At 45.8% G+C, this 27,358-nt stretch overlaps 1 protein-coding gene across 3 annotated transcripts in view; it reads left to right on the top strand.

Moving 5' to 3' along the window:
• Positions 1-27,358, top strand: part of Col6a4 (collagen, type VI, alpha 4) — a 116,714-nt gene that overhangs the window by 17,656 nt on the left and 71,700 nt on the right. For 2 of the 3 annotated variants that reach the window (NM_001412226.1, XM_087562329.1), the window contains 10 exon segments: positions 1,680-2,282; positions 4,643-5,230; positions 6,667-7,275; positions 9,457-10,161; positions 13,503-14,048; positions 14,694-15,251; positions 20,529-20,863; positions 21,843-21,921; positions 24,886-25,031; positions 25,328-25,420. In NM_001412226.1, coding sequence (NP_001399155.1) covers positions 1,680-2,282; positions 4,643-5,230; positions 6,667-7,275; positions 9,457-10,161; positions 13,503-14,048; positions 14,694-15,251; positions 20,529-20,863; positions 21,843-21,921; positions 24,886-25,031; positions 25,328-25,420 — 4,262 coding nt within the window. 3 annotated transcript variants of the gene reach the window in all.

Genomic DNA, 27,358 nt, shown 5'->3' with positions numbered 1-27,358 from the left:
TGCCATTGAGAGTGAGAGCAAGCAGGCAAAAAAAAGGGCAAAAGCTTCCTTCTTCCACATCCTTCTACATGGGCTGCCATCAGAAGGTGTGGCCCAGATTTAGGGTGGGTCTTCCCACCTCAAATTATTCAATCAAGAAAATCCCTCATGGGCATGCCCAGCTTCTTGGTTTTAGTTGATTCCAGATGTCGTCAGATTGACAACCAAGATTAGCCATCACAAGGGCAGAAACCGATTAGGCATTCCTGCACTTGTCACTGAACTCTTCCCGATGGGAGAACCCAAGAGCAACAGTTCTGAAGGGCCAAGGTATGTTACCTGTCTGTCCTTTCTACAACCTGACTCCACTTGGCTTTATGGCCAAAGTCAGGCAAACTTTTACAAGGTCTGTCCCAGGACTCGAGACACAGGGATTTGATGTGCTTGGATTTTACCGAGTTCCCCACAGCTGTTCTCTGTTTTTGCTTGCCTTGGGTGTTTACTTTCTACAGTATGGGCTTATAATTTAACTTTTATGGCTTGGATGTTGGATAAGCCGGGCTCTGTAGCTCTTTGGAGGATTGCCAGCGGGATGCTTTGCTGGTCAGTTTTATGTCAGCTTGACACAGGTTACAGTCATTTTAGAGGAGGTAATCTCAGTTGAGAAATGTCACCTCCAGATCAGCTAAGCTCATTGTATATTTTCTCGATTGATGGCTGATGTGGGTGGGCCCATCCCACAGTGAGCGGTGCCACCTCTGAGTGAATGAGATATCTTATACAGTGGCTACTAGCTGTCTGTGACTATTTGAGATGTCTATTCATAGTCTATTGTGACCATTTGATCATGTACGTATACAAAGGCGGTAAAAGTCAGAGTCCCATTTTTCCTTCACAGTAGCTGTGTTCCTGGCTCTCAGTGGTCCCATGTGACTAGTGGCTACACCATTTAGCGTACTGGCTACAATAATTTCCTAGAGCTCAATTGATCACATGGGACTAGTGGCTACACTAGTGCACTGGTTACAATAGTGTCTAGTTCTAAAATTTTAATTTCTTCATTTGTTTTCATGATTGTTCAAGAGTCCCATCCTTGGGCCAGCAAGATGGCTCAGTGGGTAAAGGCATTGACCATCCAATGGGGCAAGTCTGGTGAACGCACGTGAAGGTGAAAGAGGAGAAGTGACTCTATGAAGTTGTCCTCTGACCTCCACACACATGCTGTGGCACACACAATCCGCTGCTGCTGCCAACAATAGCAGAGCTCCTTCCTTGTAAATGCTATCTTCTCTCTCCCTCTCCCTTTCTTCTTATTACAGGCATAGATGTGAGCAGTTAACTGCAGTCACTGTGGCAGCTAGAGGGATATGTGGGTCAAGCCCTCTGGGTGGGTCAGACCTCCACATTAAGGAGGTCTGCGTGTTTTCTAACAGCGCCCACTACTGGCGAAAAGCTGGGGTTTCTTATTAAGTGGGCAGGAGGTTTGGAGAACCTGGTGTGGGACCCAATTAAAGGGGTTACACATGTGAGGAGAGGAGGGGAAGGTGGCGGGTGAGCGAGGATAGACCGTAGGCATCGGGGGCAAAGGACAGCTGCGCCAGCACCCCTGTGGGGAGGAGGGCCCTGCGATGGATGAAACTGGCTCTCAGCTGATAGTTGTCAACGTGTACTTTTGAACTCATGGCAACTCTCTTTTGAAGTCTGCAGGGAGGCCTCTGTGGGAGACATCGTGTTTCTGGTCCACACCAACATCGACCCCCAGCATGCCCAGAGTGTGCGGAACTTCTTGTATATATTGGCAAACAGTTTACAAGTCGGCGGAGATAACATCCGTGTGAGTCTGGCCCTGTACGGTGATACACCCACCACTGAGTTCCTGCTTTCGGCCTATCCCCGCAAAGGTGATGTGTTGAAGCACATCCGTGGACTTCAGTTTAAGCCCGGAGGCAACAGGATGGGCCAGTCCCTGCAGTTCATCCTAGAGCATCACTTCCGGGAAGGAGCCGGGAGCCGGGCAAGCCAAGGGGTGCCTCAGGTGGCCCTGGTGATGAGCACTGGTGTAGCTGAGGACCACTTTCGTGAACCTGCCGAAGCTCTCAAGAGAGAGGGAATCTTGCTATACGCCATTGGAGTCAAAGACGCAGCTCAGGCCGAACTCAGGGAGATTGCGAGTAGTCCCAAGGATAACTTCACCTTTTTTGTTCCTAACTTCTCTGGCTTGCCTGGCCTCGCCCAGAAGCTGCGGCCAGAGCTTTGCACTACACTAGCAAAGGTAGTGCAACATACTGAGCAGGGATCTCCAGGTAACTTCTTCTTTCTCATCTGGACATTAAAGAACTCCAAACTTTGTCTTTCTCATACCCCTTTACTATGCTCTTGTTTATACGTGTGTAAATTCAACTCAGAGGTTACAAATTCACGCATCAAGATGTATCTGTTTCCCCAACCATTGGCCACGACTCTCACATCCCGGGGGCCTGTGGCGGTGCCATACACGGAACCAGTGTAAACCCAGTTTTGAAGGAAGGATTATCTGTTCCTAGAATAGCATAATTATTCATGGGTTTTCCTGCCCATCTCGCATGGCCAAGGGGCAGGAGGTGAGTGGACCAGGAGGCCCCCAGGGCTTTTGCTTGCCTCATGGTCAGTATGCTGGTTAAGAGGACACATTTTAGAGAGAAGAAAGACCCCAGCTTAGATCCTGTCTCTCACTTCTGGTGCCATCTTGGACAAGCCATTTAACCTCTCAGAATCTGAAATTTCTCCCTAGGACGATAACCCCTGGATCAGAGAGTCAGAAGCATTAAACAAGATTGCATAGTTACAAAGCTTGGCACAATGGCTCCCCAACTAGGGTTACCCACGTGTTTTGCCTGTTGGCGCCTGTGAGAGCATATGCCTGTCTTCCACTTCCTTCTGCCCTTGATAGGACCCAAATGGATGAAAATAGTTCATAAGTTGGTTACTCAGCCTTATTGGAAATTATTTGTTTTTCAAAATTCTCTTGACGGATTCATTTTAGACTTCCTAAGGCATAAAACTTCAAGTTGAGAAAGAGATGACTGTGTGTGGTCCCGGTCGAACTCCACAAGAGGACAGCCCCCTCCCCATTGTCTCATTATTCTGATATTTCCTTTTAAAAGCATATGACTCGGAAGGTGTGCTAAAGCCCGACAATGTGTGGCATTGAACAGAGATCATATACTTTAAAAATAGCACCTCAAGGTTAACAAAGATGTCATATGTATGTAGTCATAATTACCACCCGCTTGTAGAGCACAGCAGTAGTTCTTAACCATCCTAAGGCCACAACCTTTTTTTTTTTTTTTTTCTTTTTTTCGGAGCTGGGGACCCAACCCAGGGCCTTATGGTTGCTAGGCAAGCGCTCTACCACTGAGCTAAATCCCCAACCCCGGCCACAACCTTTTAATACACTTCCTCATGTTGTGGTGATCCCCCCCAACCACAAAATTATTTTCATTTCTACATAACTGTAATTTTGCTACTGTTATAAGTCGTAGTATAAATATCCCTGTTTTTCAGTGGTCTTATTAGACCCCAGTGAGAGGGTTGCTTGACTCCTTGAAGGGGTTGCGACCCCCAGGTTAAGAACCATGGCTCTATTTCAAGCCTTACTTACATCTCTCATTAGGATGTTCAGTGGTCTCCGATTTCTAAATAAGCAGGATGGTTAGTATGACTACTTTTGCGTTTCTCAGATACGGAAACTGAGGTTTTGGCACTCTTAAGTATGTGGTACAGCTAAGGAGTTGTTTCCCAGAACTGCTAGACCTCTTGTCTAGGGCAGGTGTGTTAGAATGTTTCCAGAAGCAGAGCCCATGGCAAAAGCTGGAAGGACATAATTTAATGTGATTTCCCATAAGGCTGTGCTAGAGATGCAGAGGAAGGGAGGAATGGCGTGAACTCTGCCAAAAGGTCCTCAAAGCCGGTGTTGTCCTGACCCTTTGTGGGAACTCAACAGCACAAGTTTTGTGGGAACTTAAGAGCAGATTTTATGTCTCGGGGTTGTCTTGACCCTGAATCTAGACCCAGCAAGAATATGGCTTTTGTAAAATTGAGAAAAAGATAGTAGGGGTGTGTGTGGGGGGAGTCCTCCAAAGATCAATGCTTGGAAATGGTCAGAAGGAGTCAGTAGGACCCAGGCAGAGTTGCGATGTCTGATATAGTAGATGGTTTTCAAACCACCCAGGAGTTGGGAGGTATTTCGGTGGCAGGAGAAGAAAAGTCTCAAAGAGTGACAGATCACAGGGCCGCTAAGTGCTAGACCGGCAATGAGACTTACTGTAGAGAATGGGACATGTCCTAGCTCTTTGACCTGTCAGGGCCAGCATGTGCCTGGAGAGGAGATGTTCATCCCAAGAGGGGAGACAGGACATAAGACCATAACTCTTTCAGTATGCTGTTAAAATTGCAGAAGACTTACCTTCTTGATGTGAGTCTGGGGGGATTTTAAGGCTGGCAGCAGCAGCAGCAGCAGGAGGGTGGGCCTGAAGCCTTTGAAGATGAAGAGGGGAGGGGAGGAGAGGACACACTCCTGCACACCATCTTTCTCCCTTCCTCCGGCTCAGCATTGTGCTTTACCACCTCTAGGTATTTAGAACGAAGCCTCTGAGACTCCCTTCTGTTTACTCCTCTCTTGCAGCCTGCACAGAAGCATTCCTGGCTGATATTGTGTTTTTAGTAGACAGCTCAACTAGCATTGGACTCCAGAACTTCCAGAAAGTAAAAAATTTCCTCCACTCCATTGTCTCGGGGCTTGACGTCAGAAGTGATCAGGTGCAAGTGGGGCTGGTCCAGTACAGTGACAACATCTATCCAGCCTTTCAGCTGAAGCAGTCCTCTCTAAAGAGCGTGGTCCTGGAACAGATCCGGAATCTGCCCTATAACATGGGGAGTACAAATACCGGAAGTGCCCTAGAGTTCATCAGGGCCAACTACTTGACCGAGATGAGTGGCAGCCGTGCCAAGGATGGGGTTCCTCAGATAGTTATTCTGGTGACAGATGGGGAGTCCAATGATGAGGTTCAGGATGCGGCTGACCAGCTGAAAAGAGACGGGGTCTTTGTGTATGTGGTAGGGATCAATATTCAAGATGTCCAAGAGTTGCAAAAGATAGCCAGCGAGCCATTTGAGGAGTTTCTCTTCACCACAGAAAACTTCAACATCTTGCAGGAGCTCTCAGGAAGCCTCAGTCAGGCTGTGTGTTCCACAGTGGAGAGAGAGATGAAAAGTAAGCCCTGTTCAATCTACCACTGACTCTACCACTGAACCACAATGTAGCAATGGCCTTCCGAAGGGGAAGGAAGGTCTACCATCATGGGAGCATCTGGGGATGTTTCCTAGAGCAGAGGAAGTCTGAGTTGGCCTTGAAGGATGAGTAGAGAAGCTCGTAGGTAGAAAAGAAGGGAGAAGACTTGTTGTTGTGTTGTTTAGAAGAAACAGCCGGGGCTTTGGAGTGCACAAGTCATACTTTTAAAATCTTGCATATGCAATTTACTCTCAGATCCAAAAGAAACTCTAATTCCCCAGACTCAAAAAGGCACCTCCATATATCCAGAATGAGCTCAACCGGGACTGTAGGAAGATCACTGGCAGTTAGATAAAAGCCAGCATTCTCCAGGACCTTGTGAAACTGGTCTCCATCTGCCAAAATGAGTCATTTCCTTTACCTCTGGCAGAAGGGACAGACGGCTGGCTACTTGTGGCGCCTATTAGTGTATCAGAGCTTATGCTGGCCTTCAGACTCCCTCTGTATCACAAGCACCTGTTACACATTTCAAAGTCCATGTATCCCAGCCCTTGTCACCCCTCCTCTCCCCTACACTCTCTCTGGCTCATGGGCTTCCATTCCCCAGTGCTCATCCTTCTTAGAATCAACTATTCCTACTACTCTGCTGTGGCTAGTCTTGCACTCTATTGTCTATCTATCCCCCAGCTCCATGGTCTCACCATCTCCACTATTCTCTCCCACTCTCTTGTTTCCATAGCCCTGGCCTTGTCAGACGTGTCCGGTCTACTTCTTTCTCCCTCTGCTCTGGATTCTTCCAGATGCCTCTAGATATTCTCTCTCTTATATCCAATAAAACCCTTCCCCTCCGCCGCACCACAAAGCAGGTCATTTTGGTCGTTATGTGAACCTTGAAGTAGCTTCACTTCACCTCAGTGTCTTCACCTGCATGATGGAGATGATATGGTTGTAGCAGAATCACGTATAAGGATCAGATGAGACGAAGTGTATAAAGAGCCGTGACTCACAGAAGCCACGCAGTAGGGGCTTGTTTCTTGCCTTCTCCATTGGAGGGAAGATTTAAAAAAAAAAAAAAGAAGCAGGTAGTAAAGAAACAGGCCAGAAGAGGAGGAGGAAGAGAAGAGGGAGGTAGAGAAGGAGGAAGTGTAGAGGAAGAGGGAGGGAGGGAGGGAGGGAGGGAGGGAGGGAGAGAGAGAGAGAGAGAGAGAGAGAGAGAGAGAGAGAGAGAGAGAGAATATGCCTGTGTTGGAGTTCTATGCAGAGGAGGGGCAAGTCCTGGGTGCACACTATTGTATAAATACACTGCCCGTCTCTCTTGTAGCCCATACCAAACCATGCTTGTACTCCATTTCTTTACAAGAACTCAAGTTGATTCACCTTTTCCTGTCTTCTCCTCCCACCTCCTTCCTTTTCTTTAGAGCCTACCGAGACCTACGCAGACGTGGTCTTTCTTATTGACTCATCCCAGGGGACATCCCAGGCCAGTTTCCGGTGGATGCGGCATTTCATCGCTAGAATTATTGACATGCTGGAGGTTGGCAAGGACAACTACCGGATTGGGCTGGCTCAGTATAGCGACCAAGGTCACACTGAGTTTTTGTTCAATACCCACAAGACCCAGAATGAGATGGTCGCGCACATCTATGAGCACTTGGTGCTCCAAGGTGGCTCCAGGAAGACAGGTCAAGGCCTTCGGTTTCTTCATCGGACTTTCTTCCAGGAGGCAGCAGGAAGCCGGTTCTTACAGGGTGTCCCTCAGTATGTGGTAGTCGTTACCTCAGGCAAATCTGAGGACGAGGTCCGAGAGCCTGCACAGATCCTGAGGAACAGAGGCGTGGTCATCATGTCCGTGGGCTTGCAGGACTTTGACAAGGCAGAAATGGAGGGGATAGGGCCTGTAGTGCTGGTGTCTGACCTGCAGGGAGAAGATGGAGTCAGTCAGCTAATACAGGATGTGATTATGTCGATCCAGGGGAGTTCACAGCCTCCACAGGTTTTGGTCAAGTTTGTGAAGGAAGTTGTAGAAGGTAAGTAAACCTCAGTCCTTGGCTATGTGAGTCACCAGGAAGTCACAAGGCATGAAGAAAACATAGGGGTCTGGGGGTGTAGTTCAATCGATAGAATGCTTGCCTAGCATGCATGAAGGCTTGGGTGTGGTGCCTGGTACCACACATAAACTGGTACAACCAAGCATGCTTGTAACCTCAGCACTCTAGGTGTAGAGAGACAGGAGGATCTGAAGTTCAAAGTCAGCTTCGTTAGTTACTGTGTTTGATGTCAGCCTCTCTCCATGAAGTCATGTTATTTATTTTATTTTTCTAAAGGTAGAGGAAGAAGTGGAGGAGGAGGAGGAAGAGGAGGAGGAGGAGGAGGAAGAGGAGGAGGAGGAGGGGGAGGAGGAGGAGGAGGAGGAGGAGGTGGTGGAAATAGTTGGGAAGCATTCTGAATCCCTCAGTATGAGGGACTCGTCCCTGTAGACAGGGAGGAGAAAGAGGACTCGGGAATGCCTGTTAGATATCTTGAGGTACCCGCAGTCACCACTAATACGCTGCTAATAGTCTGGTTGGAAATGATTTCTCCTCACATGTCTCGGTTAGCTGTAAAGTCCAGTGGTGCTATCTGTTGGTCTTACCTGGGCCTATTAGCAGGTCTGAGGCTCAGCTGGGGTTGGTTCTGCTTCTGACGTGATCCAGCTACTCTGAGCAAATTCTTCCTGTGGCAATTGCAGAGACACAGAGAAAAATCCAACTGTATAAGTGCTTTTCATATCTCTCCAGCACCTACGGGCATGCTATTAGTGAGAGCAAGTCACGTGACCGTCATCATCTGTGGAGGAAGAAAGTATATTTTTTCCACGGGCATGAGGAACACGGAGCGGATATTTCTGAATAATAACCCATGCTAGCAATATGTTTTTTAGACAGACCATCAACCTTTCATTTTAGTTTACGTGAATGGGTGTTTTGCCTGCATATGTGTCTGTGTACCATGTGTGTGCCTGGAGCTTGTGGAGGCCAACAGAGGGCGTTGGATTGGATGGAGTTGCAAAAAGCTGAGGGCCACCCATGGGCTCTGGGACTTAGATTCTTTGGAAGAGTAGCGAATTCTTTCAACTGCTGGGCCATCCCTCCTCCCTCTTGTTTATTATTTTTATTCATATGTGTATGTACCTGTGTGAGTTTGTGCGTACCACATACATGAAGGAGTCCCTAGAGGCCAGAAGAGAGCATCAGATAATCCCTGGATCTGGAGTTCCAGGTGGCTGTGAGCTGTCATGGAGATGCCTGGAACTGAGCGGAGCTCAGTTCAAGAGCAGGAAATACTCTTAAGCACTGAGCCACGTCTTCAGCCTCTCAGTCAATTAGTCAATCTCTCTCTCTCTCTCTCTCTCAACGAAGTCTCACTAGATAGACCAAGATGACCTTGAACTTGTTATTCTCTGCCTTGGCCTTCCAAGGGCTGGGATTATAGTATAGGTATGTCTCACTGTCTGTCTAGTTAACCTGATGTTCAGGGAAAGATTTTTGCACAATTTGCAGACCTTCATGAAGGGGGCAAAAGTGATTAAACAAAGTGTGTTTCAGACCCATAGAGAGGATTTTTTTTAAAGATTTATTTATTTAATTGCATATGAATACACTATAGCTATCTTCAGGCACACCAGAAGAGGGCATCAGATCCCTTTACAGATGGTTGTGAGCCACCATGTGGTTGCTGGGAATTGAACTCAGGACCTCTGGAAGAGCAGTCAGTGTTCTTAACCCCTGAGCCATCTCTCCATAGAGAGGATTTTGACTCATAGTCTTCTTGAAGGTAGAAAAATGAAGGAAAAAGCCAGCCAATATCCCGAGCTTCTAAGGTTGTTAGACAAAATGGAAGGTGGTCTTGAGTGGTTTTCCCTTTCTTTCTTTCTTCCTTCCTTCCTTCCTTCCTTCCTTCCTTCCTTCCTTCCTTCCTTCCTTCTCTCTTTCTTTCTTTCTTTTTTTTTTGGTGAGATTTTTTGGGATATACATGTACCTCTTGATGCATTTTGATTACAATGTAAAAAAAAGACTTTCTCTAAATTCTAAAGCACACAATTAGAAGTTAGTATATTGTAACTTAAAACCTTAGACACATTATTATGACAGACGTCCAAGCTTTATATACGAGTGTTTCCTTATTCCTCTACTCTCAGGCTGAGACCCTCTGTGTCTTTCGGTTTTCAGAATGTCTGGCTCCCATTCCAACTGACCTAGTGTTCCTCGTTGAGGAATTTACCAGTGCCGGGCAACCCAATTTTCAGCAAGTCATCAAGTTATTGAAGACCACTGTCCACTCTCTCAACATCCACCCTGATATCGTGAGGGTCAGCTTGGTCTTTTACAGTGAGAAACCACAGCTGAAGTTTTCTCTGAATACATTTCAAAATGCTGCCCAGGTCTTAACCAGTTTGGACCAGTTAACCTTCAGAGCAAGACGAGGAAGGACGAAGGCAGGGGCTGCTTTGGATTTCCTGAGGAAAGAAGTTTTTCTTCCGGAGAAGGGCAGCCGGTCCATTTGGGGTGTACAGCAGATAGCTGTGATCATTATGGAAAGTCCATCTCTAGACAATGTGTCTACACCGGCTTCCCACCTCCGCAGGACCGGGGTCACCATCTATGCAGTGGGCATCCAGTCTGCCTCTGAGAGTAAGGACCTGGAGAAGATTGCCACATACCCTCCTGGGAAGCACACCATTCACCTAGAGTCCTTTCTGCAGCTCGATGTTGTGAGAAAAATACTTAATAAGAAGCTCTGTCCTGAGACTTTGGGCAAAATGCCTCCTGTGGGCAGCATGCCTCCTGGGGCCGAAATGCCTCCTGGGGCCGAAATGCCTCCTGGGGGCAAAATGCCTCCTCTGACAGGTTGTACTCCACAGAGCATGCAAAAAGGTATGCGGGATTGTCTGCGTTTGGGGTGTGTGTATCTCCTTCCTGCCTCTTCCCTGCCGTGGAAAGAATCGGGGCCAACTCGTTAAAAAAAAAAAACATCAGAAACCTCGACTTTGAAAATCTTAACTTTGTCCTGATTGTAAACACTACAGAGGAAGTTAAGTTTCTAGTAAAGAGCTTTTTTTTTTTGTTTGTTTTTGTTTTTGTTTTTGTTTTTTTTTTTTGAGAGGATCTCTCATAAAACAGACTGGCCTGCCTCCAATTTACTACCACCTGATAAAATCCCCCTGCCTCTACCTCTCAAGTGCTGGGACTGGAGTCCTCCCATCACCACACCTGGCTTAAATGTGTAAAATTTAGATCCCTTTGGCTGTTATGAGGGCCTTTGTGTCGCTTCTCTCTTTTTCTCTGCCCTACTGGCATTTCTTAGACTCCACTTAGAGGAATAGATCTAAATTCAAATCACTGAAAGGCAGATAATTGACTTAAAATTCAAGCCTGTGTGATTATATCTTGGTGCGGGGGGATCACTACAGTTCTATTTTTAAAAAGTACTAAATGAGTTTTACATTTTCTTGATTTCTTGTCCCGGGGTTTAGAAATATGAATTATGCAAACGGGTCTCCATCTTTTCCCACTGATCTGTGTGTTTTGGTCCCCCTTTCTGTTCTAGTAATGAGAAATTTGTTAAAGAAGGCTTTCATTTCCTGGTTCATTCCCTGCTTATCTCCTATTAGGCAGAAGAGGAGGAAAAGAGCTAATTGGTAAATGGTTAGAGGAATCTGAGAGCTGACTTCTGTCCCAGGCTGTGCAGTAGGCTAAGAAGGTGTCTGGAGTCAGAAAAATCATCCCAAAGTCTAGAGTTTGGAGGAATCTTAGACATTAATAGAGGCTTCAGTGATTTTACCAGAATTCTTCCTGGATAATCATATTGATCAGAATACCTACCAGTTATGGATTAATGTAGACATATCACACAAACACACAGGCACACATGCATGCACACATACGTGCACACACATGCTTGCACATGTGTGTGAGCCTTTTAAACACTTGGTGCTCAGGAGAAGCCTGAGGAATGTCCTCCCTTGTCCTTTTCCTGAGAGCTATCTCAGTTTGACAAGATTAGCAAGAGTGTATGACTCTAGGTGTCCAGGGCCCTGGGCTCCTTAGAACCTGAGGAAGAGCCTGGCTTATCATGTTTGTCTGCTACTGTGTGAACTTCATGCAGATATTCCTTCCTGCACAGTGGTCCTTCCCTCAGTGTCTAGACAGTGATCTGCCTGTCACCTCCCATGGGGCGGACTTCCTCCTGTAGACCACATGCCAACACAAAAATACAACTTTCACTTTAGCGGTGAGATACTCTGTTCTGGAGCCAAATATGAGTAAGAACGACACCATGTCTTAGTTATTGTTCTATTGCTGTGAGGAGGCACCATGACTAAGGCAACTCTTATAAAACTAAAAAAAGCGTTTGGTGTGGGGTCTGGCTTATAGTTTCAAAGGTTTAGCCCATGATCATCATGGCAGGGAGCATGGTCACACACAGCCATGCATGGTGCTGGATCAATAATTGAGAGCTTTCCCATCCTGATCAACATGCAGCTGGCAGAGAGAGAGAGAGAGAGAGAGAGAGAGAGAGAGAGAGAGAGAGAGAGAGAGAGAGAGACAGAGAGAGAGGAGAGAGACAGAGAGGCAGAGACAGAGAGACAAAGACAGAGAGAGACAGAGAGACAGAGAGAGAGGCAGAGAGAGATAGAGAGACAGAGACTGACAGAGAGAGACAGAGAGACAGAGACAGAGACACACAGATAGGCAGACAGACAGATGAACACATTGGGTGTGCTTTTTGGAACCTTAAAGCTCACCCCAGTGCCACGCCTACTCCAGTAAGACCACACCTCCTAATCCTTTCCAATAGTCCTTCGGCTGGCAACCAGGCATTCAAACATATGAGCCTATGGGGGCCGGTCTTACTCTAACCAACCACCTCACACAGGAACACAGATTTAAGCCATCCCAAGCTCCGTGTTCCAACATTGTAAGAATCTGAAGAGCAAAGCGAGTCCTAAGTCACAGCACTTTTTCCAGATACGATGGTGGAAACCTTAGGTAGGTGGGATGAAGCAATGTGGGGAAATCTCTGCCTTGGGTTGCAGATGCTACCCGATGACATACTTAGGCTTTTGGTTACCAGAGCCTAGTGGTCCATCAAGTTAATATATTCCAAAGGTTTTAACCTGAGGTCTGAAGAGGTGGCTTAGAGGTGAGGAGCATTGGGACATCATGGCTTGTCTGCATGGCAGACCTCAGCAGATGCTGGGAGGGTGCGGGTGCTGTGGTCCCTGGGTAGGGCCAGGAGGATGGTATCGAAGACTTCAATACAGTCCCAATAGTCTGAGTGCCCATGTCTGCTGGGATACTTTGTGACACAAAATAGAGGATCCTAGCAAACTAGTGAAACCTCAGAATAGACCTGGAGCAGGGAGGTGGCTGCTTCATTCTTCTTTACAGAAGTCCCTTCAGGTGCTGGCAGCTGACCTTCCCATAATGACAGTGGGATAGCTGGCTACTCTGGAGTTACTGTTGATACTCCATTGCTCCAAAGGCTGTATAAAAACTCTTGCTGCTGTACAGTGCAGTAGATATGTACCTTGATGCTGGAGTGTTTCCTGGGTTTCTGACTCTGCCACCTTCATCCCTTCCTGGATCCTGGTTCTCACATTGGAGGGGATTAGACACTTGGGAGTATAAGAGAATAGACTGAGTTGGGAATGAGAAGTAACCTAAGGTTTGGCTGCAGGAAAATTCAGGCTTGGTTCTGCTGGAGCTTCAGGGAAGATATGGGGAACTCACTTAAGAGTTGTCCTACCCAAGAGTGAGGGAGCTGGGGTATGTATCTATGTATCTATCTATCTATGTATATATTTATATATGTATCATCTATCTATGTATGTATATATTTAGATATGCATATATGTTTGTTTTTTGAGAGAGGGTCTCAGTGTATAGTTCTGGCTGGTCCTGAACTTACTATGTATACCAGGCTAACCTTGAACTACATACCTCTGCCTCCTGAGTGCTGGGATTAAAAGGACATACCACCAAACCGTGCTAAGAGTTGGAGCATTTAACCAACTCTGCCCACTTTTAGCTAGTGGCCGTGACTGGTCTCCCTCTGGCATTGTGTTCTGCCCAGGACAAGGCGTATGATGCTCCAGGCTCAGGGGTTTATGGGTGCTGAGGGAATAGAGTGTAGTCAGGATCAGTGGCGTTGGCTACATGCCCCCCTCCTGACATTCTGTTTTAATGGGTTGTGGCTTCTTCTCATTGGCCAGTTTGCACGCATGTGGAGAAGGCAGATATTTACTTCCTTATTGATGGGTCTGGCAGCATCAGTCCAAAGGACTTCACCGAGATGAAGGAGTTCATGAAGGACGTGATCAAGATGTTTCACATTGGACCCGACGGGGTACGATTTGGAGTCGTTCAGTACTCAGACAAAATTATAAGCCAGTTTTTACTCACCCAATACACCAGCATGGAGAAGCTGGGGACAGCCATTGGCAACATCCAGCAGGGAGGAGGTGGTACCACCACCGGTGAGGCCTTAAGCAAAATGGCCCTGGTCTTCAGAAACACTGCCAGAACCAATGTTGCCCAATACCTCATCGTCATCACTGATGGTCAGTCTTCAGACCCAGTGGCTGATGCTGCGCAGGGACTGAGGGACACTGGAATCAATATCTATGCCATTGGAGTAAGAGATGCTAATACCACCGAGCTCGAGGAAATAGCGAACAACAGGGTATTTTTCACAGATGATTTTCACTTCTTGAAAAGCATCCACCAGGAAGTCGTTCGGGATATCTGCTCCTTCGAGAGTAAGAATTAAGACGTGATTGTATATTAATTATGCATGTAATTGGGTTTCACTATATTCTGTGTATGTATATATTTTGACCATACTCACCCCATCAGTCTCTCTTGTTACCCCTTCTTCTTTTTGCTGATCCCTCTTTTCTTTCTAACTGCTCCTTCTATTTTTGTGTTTTTTCTACCCCCTTTTCTTTTTTTCCACTCTCCCCCTGTTTGCAACCCAGGGAATTTCATGAAAGTTGCTATGTGAACACGGGTGAGAGGTTACTTACGGGAGCATGGGTACCTTGCCATGACCTCTACCACTGATAGAGTATGATTTTTTTTAAAAAAATCTATTTAGTGCATCTTTAATTACTTGAATGGTCTTTATTCTCTTATGTAATTCACTGGCTGGTGAGTGACTTTTGAGCACAGAGTGACAGTGACCTGCCTAAACCAAGCTGGTCAAATTTTATTCTCTATCCCACAGCTGTGTCTTATTTTGAGACTAGTTTGTGCTGACTTGCAGAAAGCTTATCAACTATTCCTCATTCCCTTTAAGATTCTTTTTGTGCTGTGTATATACTACCGTTGGTGGTCGCTGGGGACTTGTAATCCGCTGGCTCCAGGTTTGATCAAATGTTCTCTTGTGTTGCTCCTACCCCCAGATTGTAGGAGCCAGAAAGCTGACATCATCTTCTTGATTGATGGCTCAGAATCCATCTCTTCTGAAGACTTTGAAAAGATAAAGGACTTCGTGAAGAGGATGGTGAATCAGTCTAATATCGGGGCTGATAAAATTCAGATTGGCCTTCTGCAGTTCAGCTCCACTCCCCGGGAAGAATTCACGCTTAAAAACAATTACTCCTCAAAGGACGAGATGTGTAGAGCCATCTCGAATGTTACACAGATAAATAGTGGTACCGAGACTGGGAAAGCCTTGAATTTCACTCTGCCCTTTTTTGACATTTCACAAGGAGGGAGACCCGGAGTTCATCAGTATTTGATTGTGATCACCGACGGGGACTCCCATGATGATATAGTTTCCCCAGCCAAAGCCCTCAGGGACAGAAACATAATTATTTTTGCTATTGGGGTGGGAAAAATTCAAAGAGCCCAGCTCTTGGCGATTACTAATGACCAGGACAAAGTATACCACGAAGAAAATTTTGAGTCCCTGCAGAACCTGGAAAAGGAAATTCTTTATGAGGTCTGTACTACCCAAGGTGAGTGACAGAGAAGTTATTCGGCCTGTAAGCTATCTGAGATGTCAGGGACCTTGTTTGCTCTCTTAATAATGTAGAACTCTGATCCTTCTAGCTAGGCAGGAGGTGGATGGGAAGGTATCTGTCAGCTTGGAGCTCTTGGCTCAGGTTTCCCTGGGAACTCTTAATTATTCCCGTGCTGTCCCTGCCACGGTCACCTGGGACCTGAACATTCTTAGAACTGTCACTGCAATTTCTTACCACTCTCCCCTTGTTGCATGGACAAATCCAGATAGGAATGTGTGCACACAGCTTCCTGAAGGTTTGTGACTATTGACAGGGAACAAGCAGAGAGCCACCTCACTGAGACAGGCTCTCATGGAGCAGAGCACACTGTCTTTTTTTTTTTTTTTTTTAAATAAAACTCCTGCCGAGATGGCAAGGTTCAAAGACAGTCTGACCTCATCTTGACAGCCTGGACCTGTTCTTCTCTTCTTTCCCTAAGACTTGACTTTCAGGAGGTGACAGAGATAGAAAAACAACCTCCATGGATGACTCTACAGTAAATGAGGCCATTGCAAACACTTCCGTCATCACAGCAGCTAATACGCGTAGGTGCAGATATACACACAGACACATACACATGGACACACACAGACATGGATACACACACAGATACACTCACAGACACACGTACACAAATACACATACAGAGACACACAGACACATACAAATACACACAGAGAGACAAAAAGATACACATATACACAGACACATGCACACACAGACACACACAGATACATACACAGACACGCACACACATACACTAACATACACACATAGACACATGCACACACACAGATACACACACACAAGCACACACAGACACACATAGACACATGCACACACACAGATACACATACACAAGCACACACAGACACACATAGACACATGCACACACATCGCATGCACATACAAACACACACACACACACACATGCACACACTCACACTCATATCCCCTACACTGCAGCTTTGAGGACTCAATCCAGGGGCTTCAGCATTCCAGGTAAACTGTTCTGCCATTATATTCCATCTCAAATCCCCAGAATAGCTAACTTTTCATTTTTTCAAATGTTTATTTTTATTTTGGGAGTATGTTTTGCTTGCATGTATGTCTGTGGACCACAAGTATGCAGTGCTTGTGGAGGTCAGAAGAGGGCATTGGATTCCCACTAGGACTGGAGTTACAGACTACTGTGAGAGGTGGGAATTGAACCCAGGTCCACAGATTACCTTCCCCATGCCCCATGCTTTGGGAATGCTAAGCACATGCTCTACCTGTGACCTTCATCCTCAAGGCAGATGGTTCTACAGTCTGTGTGGTGCCTTTTATTTTATTAATCTTTTGAGACAGGGCTTCTTTATGCATCCCTGGCTGGCCCTGAACTTGCTATGTAGACCAGGGTGGCCTTGATCTCCAGAGATCCACCTGCCTCTGCCTCTTGAGTGCTGGGATTGAAGGTGTGTGTACCACCTTGCTGGGCCACTGTTGTACCTTTTGATGCAGTATAATATAGCATGACAAAGTCTTAAAAACTTAAACATGTTGGAATCATCTGGGACAGTGTTAAAATGAAGACTGTGAAGTCAGGATAGGGGTCTTCATTTTAAACATTAATTGACTAATTACTCTTTGAAGATTTTATCCATGTATCTAATGCATATCAATCATTTTTATGCCACCATCCCATTTTTATGCCACCATCCCTTGCACTCCCTCCACTCCTGATGAACCCACTCTCCTTCCCAACGAATATCCCTGAATGCACATGTGTGTGGGTGAGCATGTGTGTATGCATGTGTATATGTGTGTGCAAGTGTGCATGCATGTGTGAGACCCATTTAGTTCAATTTAGCGGGAGAGGGGAGAGAGGGAGAAAGGAGTCAGGAAGAGAAGAGAGTCAGAGAGGTTAGGACAGTAGGAGAGAGAGGAGGAGAGAGAGGGAGAAAGGAGTCAGGAAGAGAAGAGAGTCAGAGAGGTTAGGACAGTAGGAGAGAGAGGAGGAGAGAGAGGGAGAAAGGAGTCAGGAAGAGAAGAGAGTCAGAGAGGTTAGGACAGTAAGAGAGAGAGGAGGAGAGAGAGGGAGAAAGGAGTCAGGAAGAGAAGAGAGTCAGAGAGGTTAGGACAGTAAGAGAGAGAGGAGGAGAGAGAGGGAGAAAGGAGTCAGGAAGAGAAGAGAGTCAGAGAGGTTAGGACAGTAAGAGAGAGAGGAGGAGAGAGAGGGAGAAAGGAGTCAGGAAGAGAAGAGAGTCAGAGAGGTTAGGACAGTAAGAGAGAGAGGAGGAGAGAGAGGGAGAAAGGAGTCAGGAAGAGAAGAGAGTCAGAGAGGTTAGGACAGTAAGAGAGAGAGGAGGGGGCAGACAGCTCCCTTATAGTAAGCCAGGCCTATCTTGCTGTTGCCTGGCAACTGTGGGTGGAGCTAACCCTCCATGTATCCTATTAAAGCTTGAAGAATCTGTTTTTTTTTTTTTTTTTTGTGAAGTAGTAAACTAGTGTTTTTGCTTATGCTGCTTCGAGATGATCACTGCAGTAGCCCAGTGAACTTGGAAGTCATTTACAAGAAACATGGGGGCAGTTACTGCGAAGATGGAGGCTAAGGGGCATTTCGGGGGTAGAGCACGCTTGCCTCAAACAGAACAAACCAGGCCAAACCAAACCACACAGACCCCAAAAGTGCAAAGCAGAACACAAAAGCAAGGATACTGGGATGCCTCATACACTGTATTTCAGATTCTTCAGGTATGGAAGTCCTGTATTTTCTTTCTTTGCAGGTGAACAACACCCACCTTTTCTTTCCGTGTTTTTTTTTTCAGTTGGATTGGAATTCTTTCTCCTTCCAGGTTTTCTTCTAACTTTTTGATGAGATTGGACCAGGCCCTTTAATAACAGCCAGGAACTAATTAATTACAGAAATCTAGAGTCACAAAGCTGAAAAAGACCATGGAGATTGCCTGCCAAGATCCAACCCTCTCCATTAACAAGAAAGAAAACGGCCTTTGTTAATTATGGAATGAAGCCGGCTGAGAAAGTTCTAGGGGGATGTAAATCAGAAACACAATAATAACCATACTGACAAAGGAAAAGCTCTCTTGTGTAAAATTGGGTCTAACATAGAAATGGCATTTATATCTGTGAAACTGCCATTTTGTGAACTTGAAGGACACTCTTCACTGTGTTAGCGTCAGACCAAGGCTACTGGAGGATGCTCTCACACCCAGCCCTGGATCTCAGATTCTGGGGAAATATTTTATAGGTGAAGGGCCAACTATATACTTATTCCTCCCCAAATTAAATCCCCTAATCTGTAGTTTTAATTTTTCTAATTGAGTCAGGTATTCCAATGAATGAAGATTAAATAATAACATTTAGTGTGAGTGTGTGAGTGAGTGTGTGTGTGTGTGTGTGTGAGTGTGCATGTATGTGTGAATGTATGTGGTGTACATATGTTGTGAGTATGTATGTGAGTGTATGAGTGTGTGTGTGTGTGAGTGTGTGTATGTGTGAATGTGTGTGTGGTGTATGTGTGTTGTATGTGTGTGAATGTGTGTGAGTGTATGAGTATGTGTGTGTGTGAGTGTGTATGAATGTGTGTATGGGGTGTGGTGAGTGTGAGTGTGTATGTTGTATGTATGTGTCTGTGTGTATGTGTGTGTATGTGTGAGTGTGTGTGTGGTGTGTATATGTGTGTTGTGAGTATGTGTGTGACTGTGTATGTATGTTGTATGTGTGTATGTGAGTGTGTGTGGTGTGGTGTGGTGTGTGTGTATGTTGTATGTGTGTGTGTATGTTGTGTGTGGTGTGTGTATGTGTATGTTGCGTATGTATGTGTGAGTGTGTGAGTGTGTGTGGTGTATGTGGTGTGTGTATGAATTGTGAGTATGTGTGTGAATATGTGTGAATGTGTGTGTACATATGTGTTGTATTTGTGAGTGTGCGTGTGTGTGTGTATGTTGTGTGTGTGTGGTGTGTGTATGTGTGTGTATGGTTGTATGTGTGAGTGTGTGTGTGTGGTGTGGTGAGTGTGAGTGTGTATGTTGTATGTATGTGAGTGTATGTGTATGTGTGTGTATGGTTGTGTGTGTGTGTGGTGTGGTGAGTGTGAGTATATGTTGTATGTATGCGAGTGTGTGTGTATGTTGTGTATGGTGTGTGTATGTGTGGTGTGTGTGTATGTGTGGTGTGTGTGTATGTGTGGTGTATGGGTGTGTAAGTGTGTGTGTGTGTGTGTGTGTGTGTTTGTGTGTGTGTATAGTCAGAGGATAACTCACAGCAGTTTGTTCTCCTTCCATCATGAGGGCCTGAAACTCAGGTCCTCTGGCTTGATTGACAGCAAGCATCTTTACCTGCTTCGCCATCCTGCTAGCCTCATGTATGAAGATTTGAGGAAGAAATGACCCTATAATCTAGCTTGTCTGAAGTAGTTTTAACTATGTACTGCCCCATTGGAATAATTAATAATTAATAGTACTAGCTCTTTTGTGGTTGCTGAGTTACTCATCCATCTACATTCTACACTAGATGCTATCTGTGAGCATCAATTTTGCTTTCTCGGTGGAATTTCATAAATGGGCTTATTATACACTAATTATAGCCTGAAATACCAGTGGGACTTCGGATTCTAGATTTAGTTTCTCCAGAGGGCCTTACAGTTTTTCAGGCAGAAGAAACAGAAAACAGAGGATACCATTCAGTTCTGACCTTTTCTATTAGTGTCCCCCACACCCAAACATGGCTGATGTATGGGCAGGTAGACGAGGAAGAAAATTCCCAGGGCCGAAGGTGGCTCAAGACTTATTTATAGGCCCCCATACCTGTCAGACATCAGTGATGGATTAGGTCATGGGAGAGTAGATGCCATGGTTCCCACTCTCAAGGAACCCCTGTTTAGTAGAAGAGGAGACTAAGTAAAGCCTCAATAGATGCACAGGATGTTAAGTGCTTGATAGGAGGAGGTGCAGCTAAAAATGGAACACTTGGGAGGAGGGTGAGGATTTGGATATGTCAATCAGCTGCATGGGAAAGAGGCTTGAGGCAGAGGAAGTAGGATCTCTAAGGACAAAGGCATGGTACTGTGTACTTTGTATCAGTTAGCTTCTACTATGTAACAAATAACTCCCCAAACTTAACCCACCATTATTGAAGTTTGGACTTCTGGGAGTTATCTGTAGGGCATTCTTTCCTGGGTACCATCTTCTGCAGGTGTAGGCAACTGATCTTGCTTTTCCATTTTCAAAGGCTGCAGCATGGATCTGTCTGTAGGAGTTGATACCTCAACTTCTTCAGGGCGAGCTCAGCAGGAACTTGGAAGGTTTCTGCCCGGGCTGCTGCAACAGCTGGCCTTGCTCTCTAACATCAGCTGCGAGGCTCCTGGCCAGATGGAGCCGAGGTTCCGCTACGTGGTTCCAGGATCCAGCAGTCGGCCTGTCTTTGACTCGGGCTTTGAGAAATACAACGATGAGACGGTCCAGAAGTTCTTGGTGCAACAGGGTTCTGCGAACAACCGACTGAATGTAGACTTTCTGAAGTCCCTGGGAGAGACTGCCATCCACTCGTCTTCTGCTAACGTAAAGGTACTACATGCCTAGGACCCAGGCTATGGGACAGGGTAGGATAAAAAAGCTTTTGTAACTGAAGCCAACAGTACTGACAAGAGCTGATTTCCATTCATTGGGGATGTCTTTATCAAGCCTCTGTGCTAAACAAAGAGGGACCAAAGAGTAAAGCCCTGTCTTCCAGCTGCCTCCTGGTTAATTATCCAAATCCTTCTATGGCTTAATTCCTTCTTTTGCTTGTTTGTTTGAGTCAGGGTCTCTTTATGTAGCCCAGGCTGACCTTGAACTCACAGAGCTCCACTTGCCTCTGCCTTACCAGTGCTGGAATTAAAGGGGTGGGCCACCACCACGACCTACTTGCACTATTCATTCTTAAGACATTTAGAAGATGCTGTACGACTCCCTAGTTTCTTATGTTCACTCACAGCTATTCAGAGCTAAACTTTTATTTCTCTAATCATTACCTTGAACAAGCCCAAGCCCACCCATGAAGCCTCCTCTGTCTTCCCACTGCCCCCTAAATAGTATAAATCAGACTTACACTCAGTTTTTTTTTCTCCATTCACGATGTCCCCTACCTGCCTTCTTTCCTCTGGTTAATGGCACTTCGGTAGTTTTGAATGGATAAGAGATGGAGGAGACAACTTTTGTAAAGTAGCTTTAGGTGAATAGTTTAGACTGTTTCAAAACCCACTCCCCTCTGGTGAAAAACCAATATATATACATATATATATGTATAATATATACTTATATATGTTTATATATAAATATATAACTTATATGAAATTATATATAAATTAAAATATAAAATAAATAACAATAAAAATATATTTATAATATATATTCATATAAATAAAGTAAAAAATAAAAAAGAATTGTGCAATTTATAGCATATGCTTCTTCATTCTCTTTTCTTCTTTCTTTTGTTTCCTCCATTCTTCCTGCTCTCTTTGCTTCACTCTCTTACTTTCTCACTACCTCACCTCTGCTCCCGCAGGTCCTTTTAGTGTTTACAGACGGACTTGATGAAGACCTAGAGAGGCTGAGGAGAACCTCGGAGCTCCTTCGCAGTGGAGGTAAGTAGGTCCATGCCCTGAATGGACTGGCCCCTCCTACCTAGGCTGAGACCCCTTATGCCTCAGGTGGGGATAGACTCCAGGACACCAACTGCCCTAGTGGGTGGAGCACGGTTCCAGAGGGCTGATATGAGGCCCAGTGTCCTTTGTGTGAGTTGGGGATGTGGAGGCATCTTCCACTCCTAGCAATTACCAAGAATGTATATTTAAGGCATAAGTGTGGTATGTATAGGATTGTCAGTGGCTTGCTCATAGCAAAAAGCTAACTGTGTATATGATGACGTTTACTGATCAAAATATCCACAGTAATACTTGTCATGACATTCAACAAACACAGCAATTCCTGGTGGGATTTCTTTTTTTTTTTTTCCACGTGGAGAGGTTTAATGAGAGAAGAAGAGTAGAAAAGGGGAGGAACAAAGGAGGCCGGCTATGGGCACGTGTAGGGAAGCGGGGAGGGGAGTGGGAAGAGAAGGGACGAAGAGGAAGAGGGCATGAGAGCAAAGAGTTAGAGCAAGAGCAAGAGAGTCCTGGTGGGATTTCTTAAACACTTCTGTCCATCCGGTCTTGTGTGAGCAGACTCTGCTGCTCTTTTAGTGTCTATTTCATTAATAGGTAAGTTCTGTCCAAATGCACACAGCCCTCAAATCTCATGGCTCGAGGTGGTCAGAGTATGCACTCCCTGCTCACTGCTCAGGCTCTTGGGTACTTTTTAACCAGTGTGTCTGGGGAAATGGCAGAATTGTGCACTGTCCCTAAGAGTTGTTCCTGGGAGTGACATGTGTCACTTCTGTTCACATCTTATTTGCTGGAGCAACACTACCACTTTGAACTTAACACATCTTTCAAGGTAAGGAATCCGGACTCACTGAAGCTTATAATTTTCCTCAAGAAGTGAAGTCCTAGGTCTGGGAAGAGTGGTCAAGAGCACTGTTGCTTTCCCAGAGGATCTGGGCGTGGCTCCCTGCACCCACATGGTGGCTCACGACTGCCTGTAACTCCAGTTCTAGGGGATCCTAGAAATCCCTCTTCTGACCTCTGAGGGCACCTGGCATGTGTTTGGTATACAGACATATATGTAGGCAAAGTACTCATGCATATAAAATTAAAACAAAATCTAAAACTTAGAACTGTAATCTTACCATGCAACCTCAAGAAGGGGATCAGAAAATTTATAAGCAATCATATGATTACCAGAATTGTCCTTCCCTTTTTTCTTTACCAGGGATACACACACACACACACACACACACACACACACACACACACACACACACACACACATATGTATCTCTCTCTCTCTCTCTCTCTCTCTCACACACACACACACACACACACACATACAGCCCTATACAATCCTTTGCAAATCTATCTATCTATCTATCTATCTATCTATCTATCTATCTATCTATCTATCTATCTATCTATCTATATCTATTGAGGAGATCATGTGTATATTATGCAGGTGTCCTATCATCATGCTACATCCACACCCCTAGACATTATTTATTCATTTTAACTTTTGTTTACTTGCATGTATTCATGTGTGTGCACACTGTCAGGTCCCCAAGAAGCTTGGGGCAAATCTCACTCAGTACCTGTGCCTTCTCCCAACAATTCTCACACCAACCCTACCCTAACCCTCTCCTGCCCAGCACTGGGCTTCCCTTCTCCAGCTTCTAATTCTTATTCTATCTTATATAATCCTATACAATCCTATACAATCCACCCATTCTCGGCCTGTTTGGGCCTCCCCTTTCTTGGTTCTGTTCTTGGTTCCTCTGGTGCTCTCTTGGTCCTTGGCTCCTGTCTTGCCCTCTCCTCTCTCTCCTTCTCTCTCCTTCTCTCTCTCCCCTCATGGTCTGGTTCATTCTGGACCCTCCCGGATGCCTCTGGCTGTTCTCTCCTTCATATCCACAGTTAATTCCTTCTCTTCAGTCATACCCTGGAGCAGTCGTGTCCTCATTTTCATTCACGTATGTGCATGTATGTACATGGAAACACACACATGGCACACGTGTAAAGGTCAGAGGACCCCATGTGGGGATCAGTGCTCTCTTTCACCATGTGGGTCTGGGGATTGAACTCAGGTTGTTAGACTTGGCAACAAGTGACTTGGTTTCCATTTCACCAGTCACCCTTGACATATTTTCCAAAAGCAAACTTCCAGTCACCTTCAGGGGTGGGTTTAGAAGGATGTAACTGTGCAAGAAAGGCACTGCAGGGCCTGGAGAGCTGGCTCCGTGGTAAAGAGCACTGGCTGTTCTTCTAGGGGGCTCAGATTCAATTTCAGGCACTCACATGACAGCTTACAACCATCTGTAACCCCAGTCCTGGGAGTCCTGACACCTTCTCTGGCTTCCGTGAGTTCTATATGTGGTGCATGTACATATATATTCAGGCAGATACTCATACATACAAAATAAAAATAAATAAACCTCAAACAAAAAAATGGCATTTGAAGGAAAGGCAGAATGACCATTGATAGTTTGAAGTTAGCCTGGGCTATTTTGAAAAAACATTGGGCCAGCCAGGGCTACATAAGTAGAATCTCTATGAAACAAACCAACTGAATCAAACCAAACAACACCAACAGTGGTGAAAAAGAAGGCTAATTGTATTTTCTTCTTTCCCCTCCCTGCCTCTCCCTTCCTCATCCTTCTCCTGTGAGTGTCTCACTGTATAGCTCAAACTGTTGAGTCTCAGCAGCTCAAACTGTTCCTGCAGCCCAAGCAGGCCTCGAACTCCTGATCTGCTTGCCTCAGCTCGCATGTTGTGGGGCTGCACATGTAAGCCACCCTACCTGGTCTGGGAACTTGTTTTGATTTTAACAAAAAATGCAGCTTGAGATGAGACAGACTGAGGATGTGGCAGTGGTGGGACCATGGGTGACCAACTGGAGCAGAGACAGAGACAGATGGGTTCTAAAGGTGGGTAGTAAACTTCACTGTTGACTTTTTGAAGGGCTCTCCGGACTCCTGGTCATCGGCCTGGGAGGCGTACACAAGTTAGAAGAGCTGCAGGAGCTGGAGTTTGGCAGAGGGTTTGCGTACAGGCAGCCTCTGAGCTCCAGCCTGCCATCCCTCCCAAGTGTCTTACTGAAGCAACTTGTGAGTCCCCTTCCAAAGTTTTGCTCTTCACTTGGTCCTGATGACGACGACGACGATGATGATGACGATGATGACGATGACGATGACAACGATGATGACGATGACGATGACAACGATGATGACGATGACGATGACGACGATGATGATGATGACGATGATGACGATGACGACGACGATGACGACGATTTTGAAAACTTGTAGAGGATGGGATGGGGGTCGGGGGAGAACGTTGCCTGTCTAGTGTGTAATGTGACCCAGAAGGAAACACCATATGTGACACAGGTTCTGTGTTTCAGGACACAATTGTGGAGAAGGCATGCTGTTACATGTGTGCCAAATGTTATGGAGATGATGGGGTCAGAGGTGACCCTGGGAGTCTCGGGAAGGAGGTAAGAATTCCTGGATGAGGATGGGGAAGGGAGAGAGGTGACACTCAGTACCCAATGCACACCCACTCTTCTGTCCTTACAGCCTTCTTTCTAGTCCCACAGTCCTAGCAAACCATTGAGGGCCTTGTTATTTTACGTGACCCTGAAGTTCTGAGAGTGGACAACGCTCTCCTCAAACTGTACAGTACGAAAAGATGTTTGGAAGCTGGACTCCTGTGTTACTTCACCATCATCTGTTCTTTCTGCCATAAGAAGTTCTGTCTTAATTTTCTAAATTTAATTTGTTACTACATTTATTTACTTGTGCACATGTGTAAGTGCACACGTGCAGGCTCCAGTGTTCATGTGGAGGTTGGAGGACAATCTTTGAATCATGTCTCTCTGCCATGTGGGTCTAGGGACCAAATTCAGGTCATATGTTCTTACTTTGTTTTTTATTTCATTTTTCTTTTTCTTTTTCCTTTCCTTCCTTCCTTTTCTTTTTTGAGAAAGGGTTTCACTATGTAGTCTGGCCTAGAGCTTGTTCTGTGTACCAGGCTGGCCTTGAACTCACATAGATCTGCCTGCCTCTCTTTTCCAAGTGCTGGGCTTAAAGATGTGCACTATGTCCAGCCCAGGTTATCAGTTTACTCACTTTTAACCGTTGAGAAAGTCTTTTTCTGAACCCAGTGTTTTCCCATTTGGCTAGGTCAGCTGACTGGCCAGCGAGCTGTGGAGATCTCCTTTTTCACCCCTGCCCGCTCCCCCTGCTACACCCTGCCACCCCACCTCCCCACCCCGTGCAGAGATTGCAGGCATGTGCTGGTACACCCAGCAACCCAGATGCTGAAACTCAAGGTCAGGGCCTCGAGCTTGAGGGCAACTGTTTCACCTGCTGGGCCATGCCCCTCCTCAGGCTTATTTGACAAATACAGTCACAGAGCCCACCTCGGCATAGGAGTCTCCACTTTGCAAAGTTTGTTTTTTTTTTTTTCCCGGAGCTGGGGACTGAACCCAAGGCCTTGCGCTTGCTAGGCAAGTGCTCTACCTTAACCCTCTTTGCAATGATTTAATCTGTCCAGCATCCCATCCTTTCCTTTCCTTTCCTTTCCTTTCCTTTCCTTTCCTTTCCTTTCCTTTCCTTTCCTTTCCTTTCCTTCCCTTCCCTTCCCTTCCCTTCCCTTCCCTTCCCTTCCCTTCCCTTCCCTTCCCTTCCCTTCCCTTCCCTTCCCTTCCCTTTCCCTTCCCTTCCCTTTCCCTTCCCTTCTCTTCCCTTCCCTTCCTTCCCCTTCCTTTCCCTCCCTTTCCTTCTTTCCTTCACAGTCAATTCCTTTTCCCTCTTCTAACATTCTTTTCACAGCATTTGACTTTGTCAGGCAGCGGTTGACTTTCATCTGTGTTAATTCTGACCCGACTGTCAGGAAAGTTAGTCCCTAGCACACAGAAGGAAGAATAGCTCATGGACATGTTCCTCAGGTATTCAGGGCTGGCCAGGCTCCAGGTTCCCTCTTCTCCAGGCAGCTAAGGTGTCCTTGAGCTGAAGATAATCACAGGTGTGCGCCACTATCCCTGGCTGGAAGGAGGGTTGTTTTTTTAATTTTAAAGGTTTAACGTTTTTATTAGTTGTATGTACGCCCCTGAGTCTATGTATAGGTGTGGAGCCTATGTATGGGTGTGTGCAGACAAGAGCTGGTGCCTGCAGAGGCTGCAAGACACGGTCTCATCCCATCCGTTGTGGGTGTTGGGAACGGAATTTGAATCGTCACCGAAGGCAGTCTGCTCCCTTAACCTGGGAGCCGTCTCTTCAACCGCCGGGATGAGTTCTTAACGGGTTTGTAGGGCAGTCTGATCAATGTGAAGCAGTGCAGAACACACACTGATTTTTGTTTTGTTTTTGAGCTAAGGTCTTGACCTTCTTAAGTAGCTGAATATGACCTTGATGTTTTGATTCTCTCGGCT

This window comes from Rattus norvegicus, chromosome 8, assembly GCF_021556685.1.
Source record: "Rattus norvegicus strain SHRSP/BbbUtx chromosome 8, alternate assembly SHRSP_T2T, whole genome shotgun sequence".
Classification (NCBI taxonomy): domain Eukaryota; kingdom Metazoa; phylum Chordata; class Mammalia; order Rodentia; family Muridae; genus Rattus; species Rattus norvegicus.
Note: the sequence above shows the minus strand (reverse complement) of the source record. Positions and strands in the feature narration are given on the sequence as shown.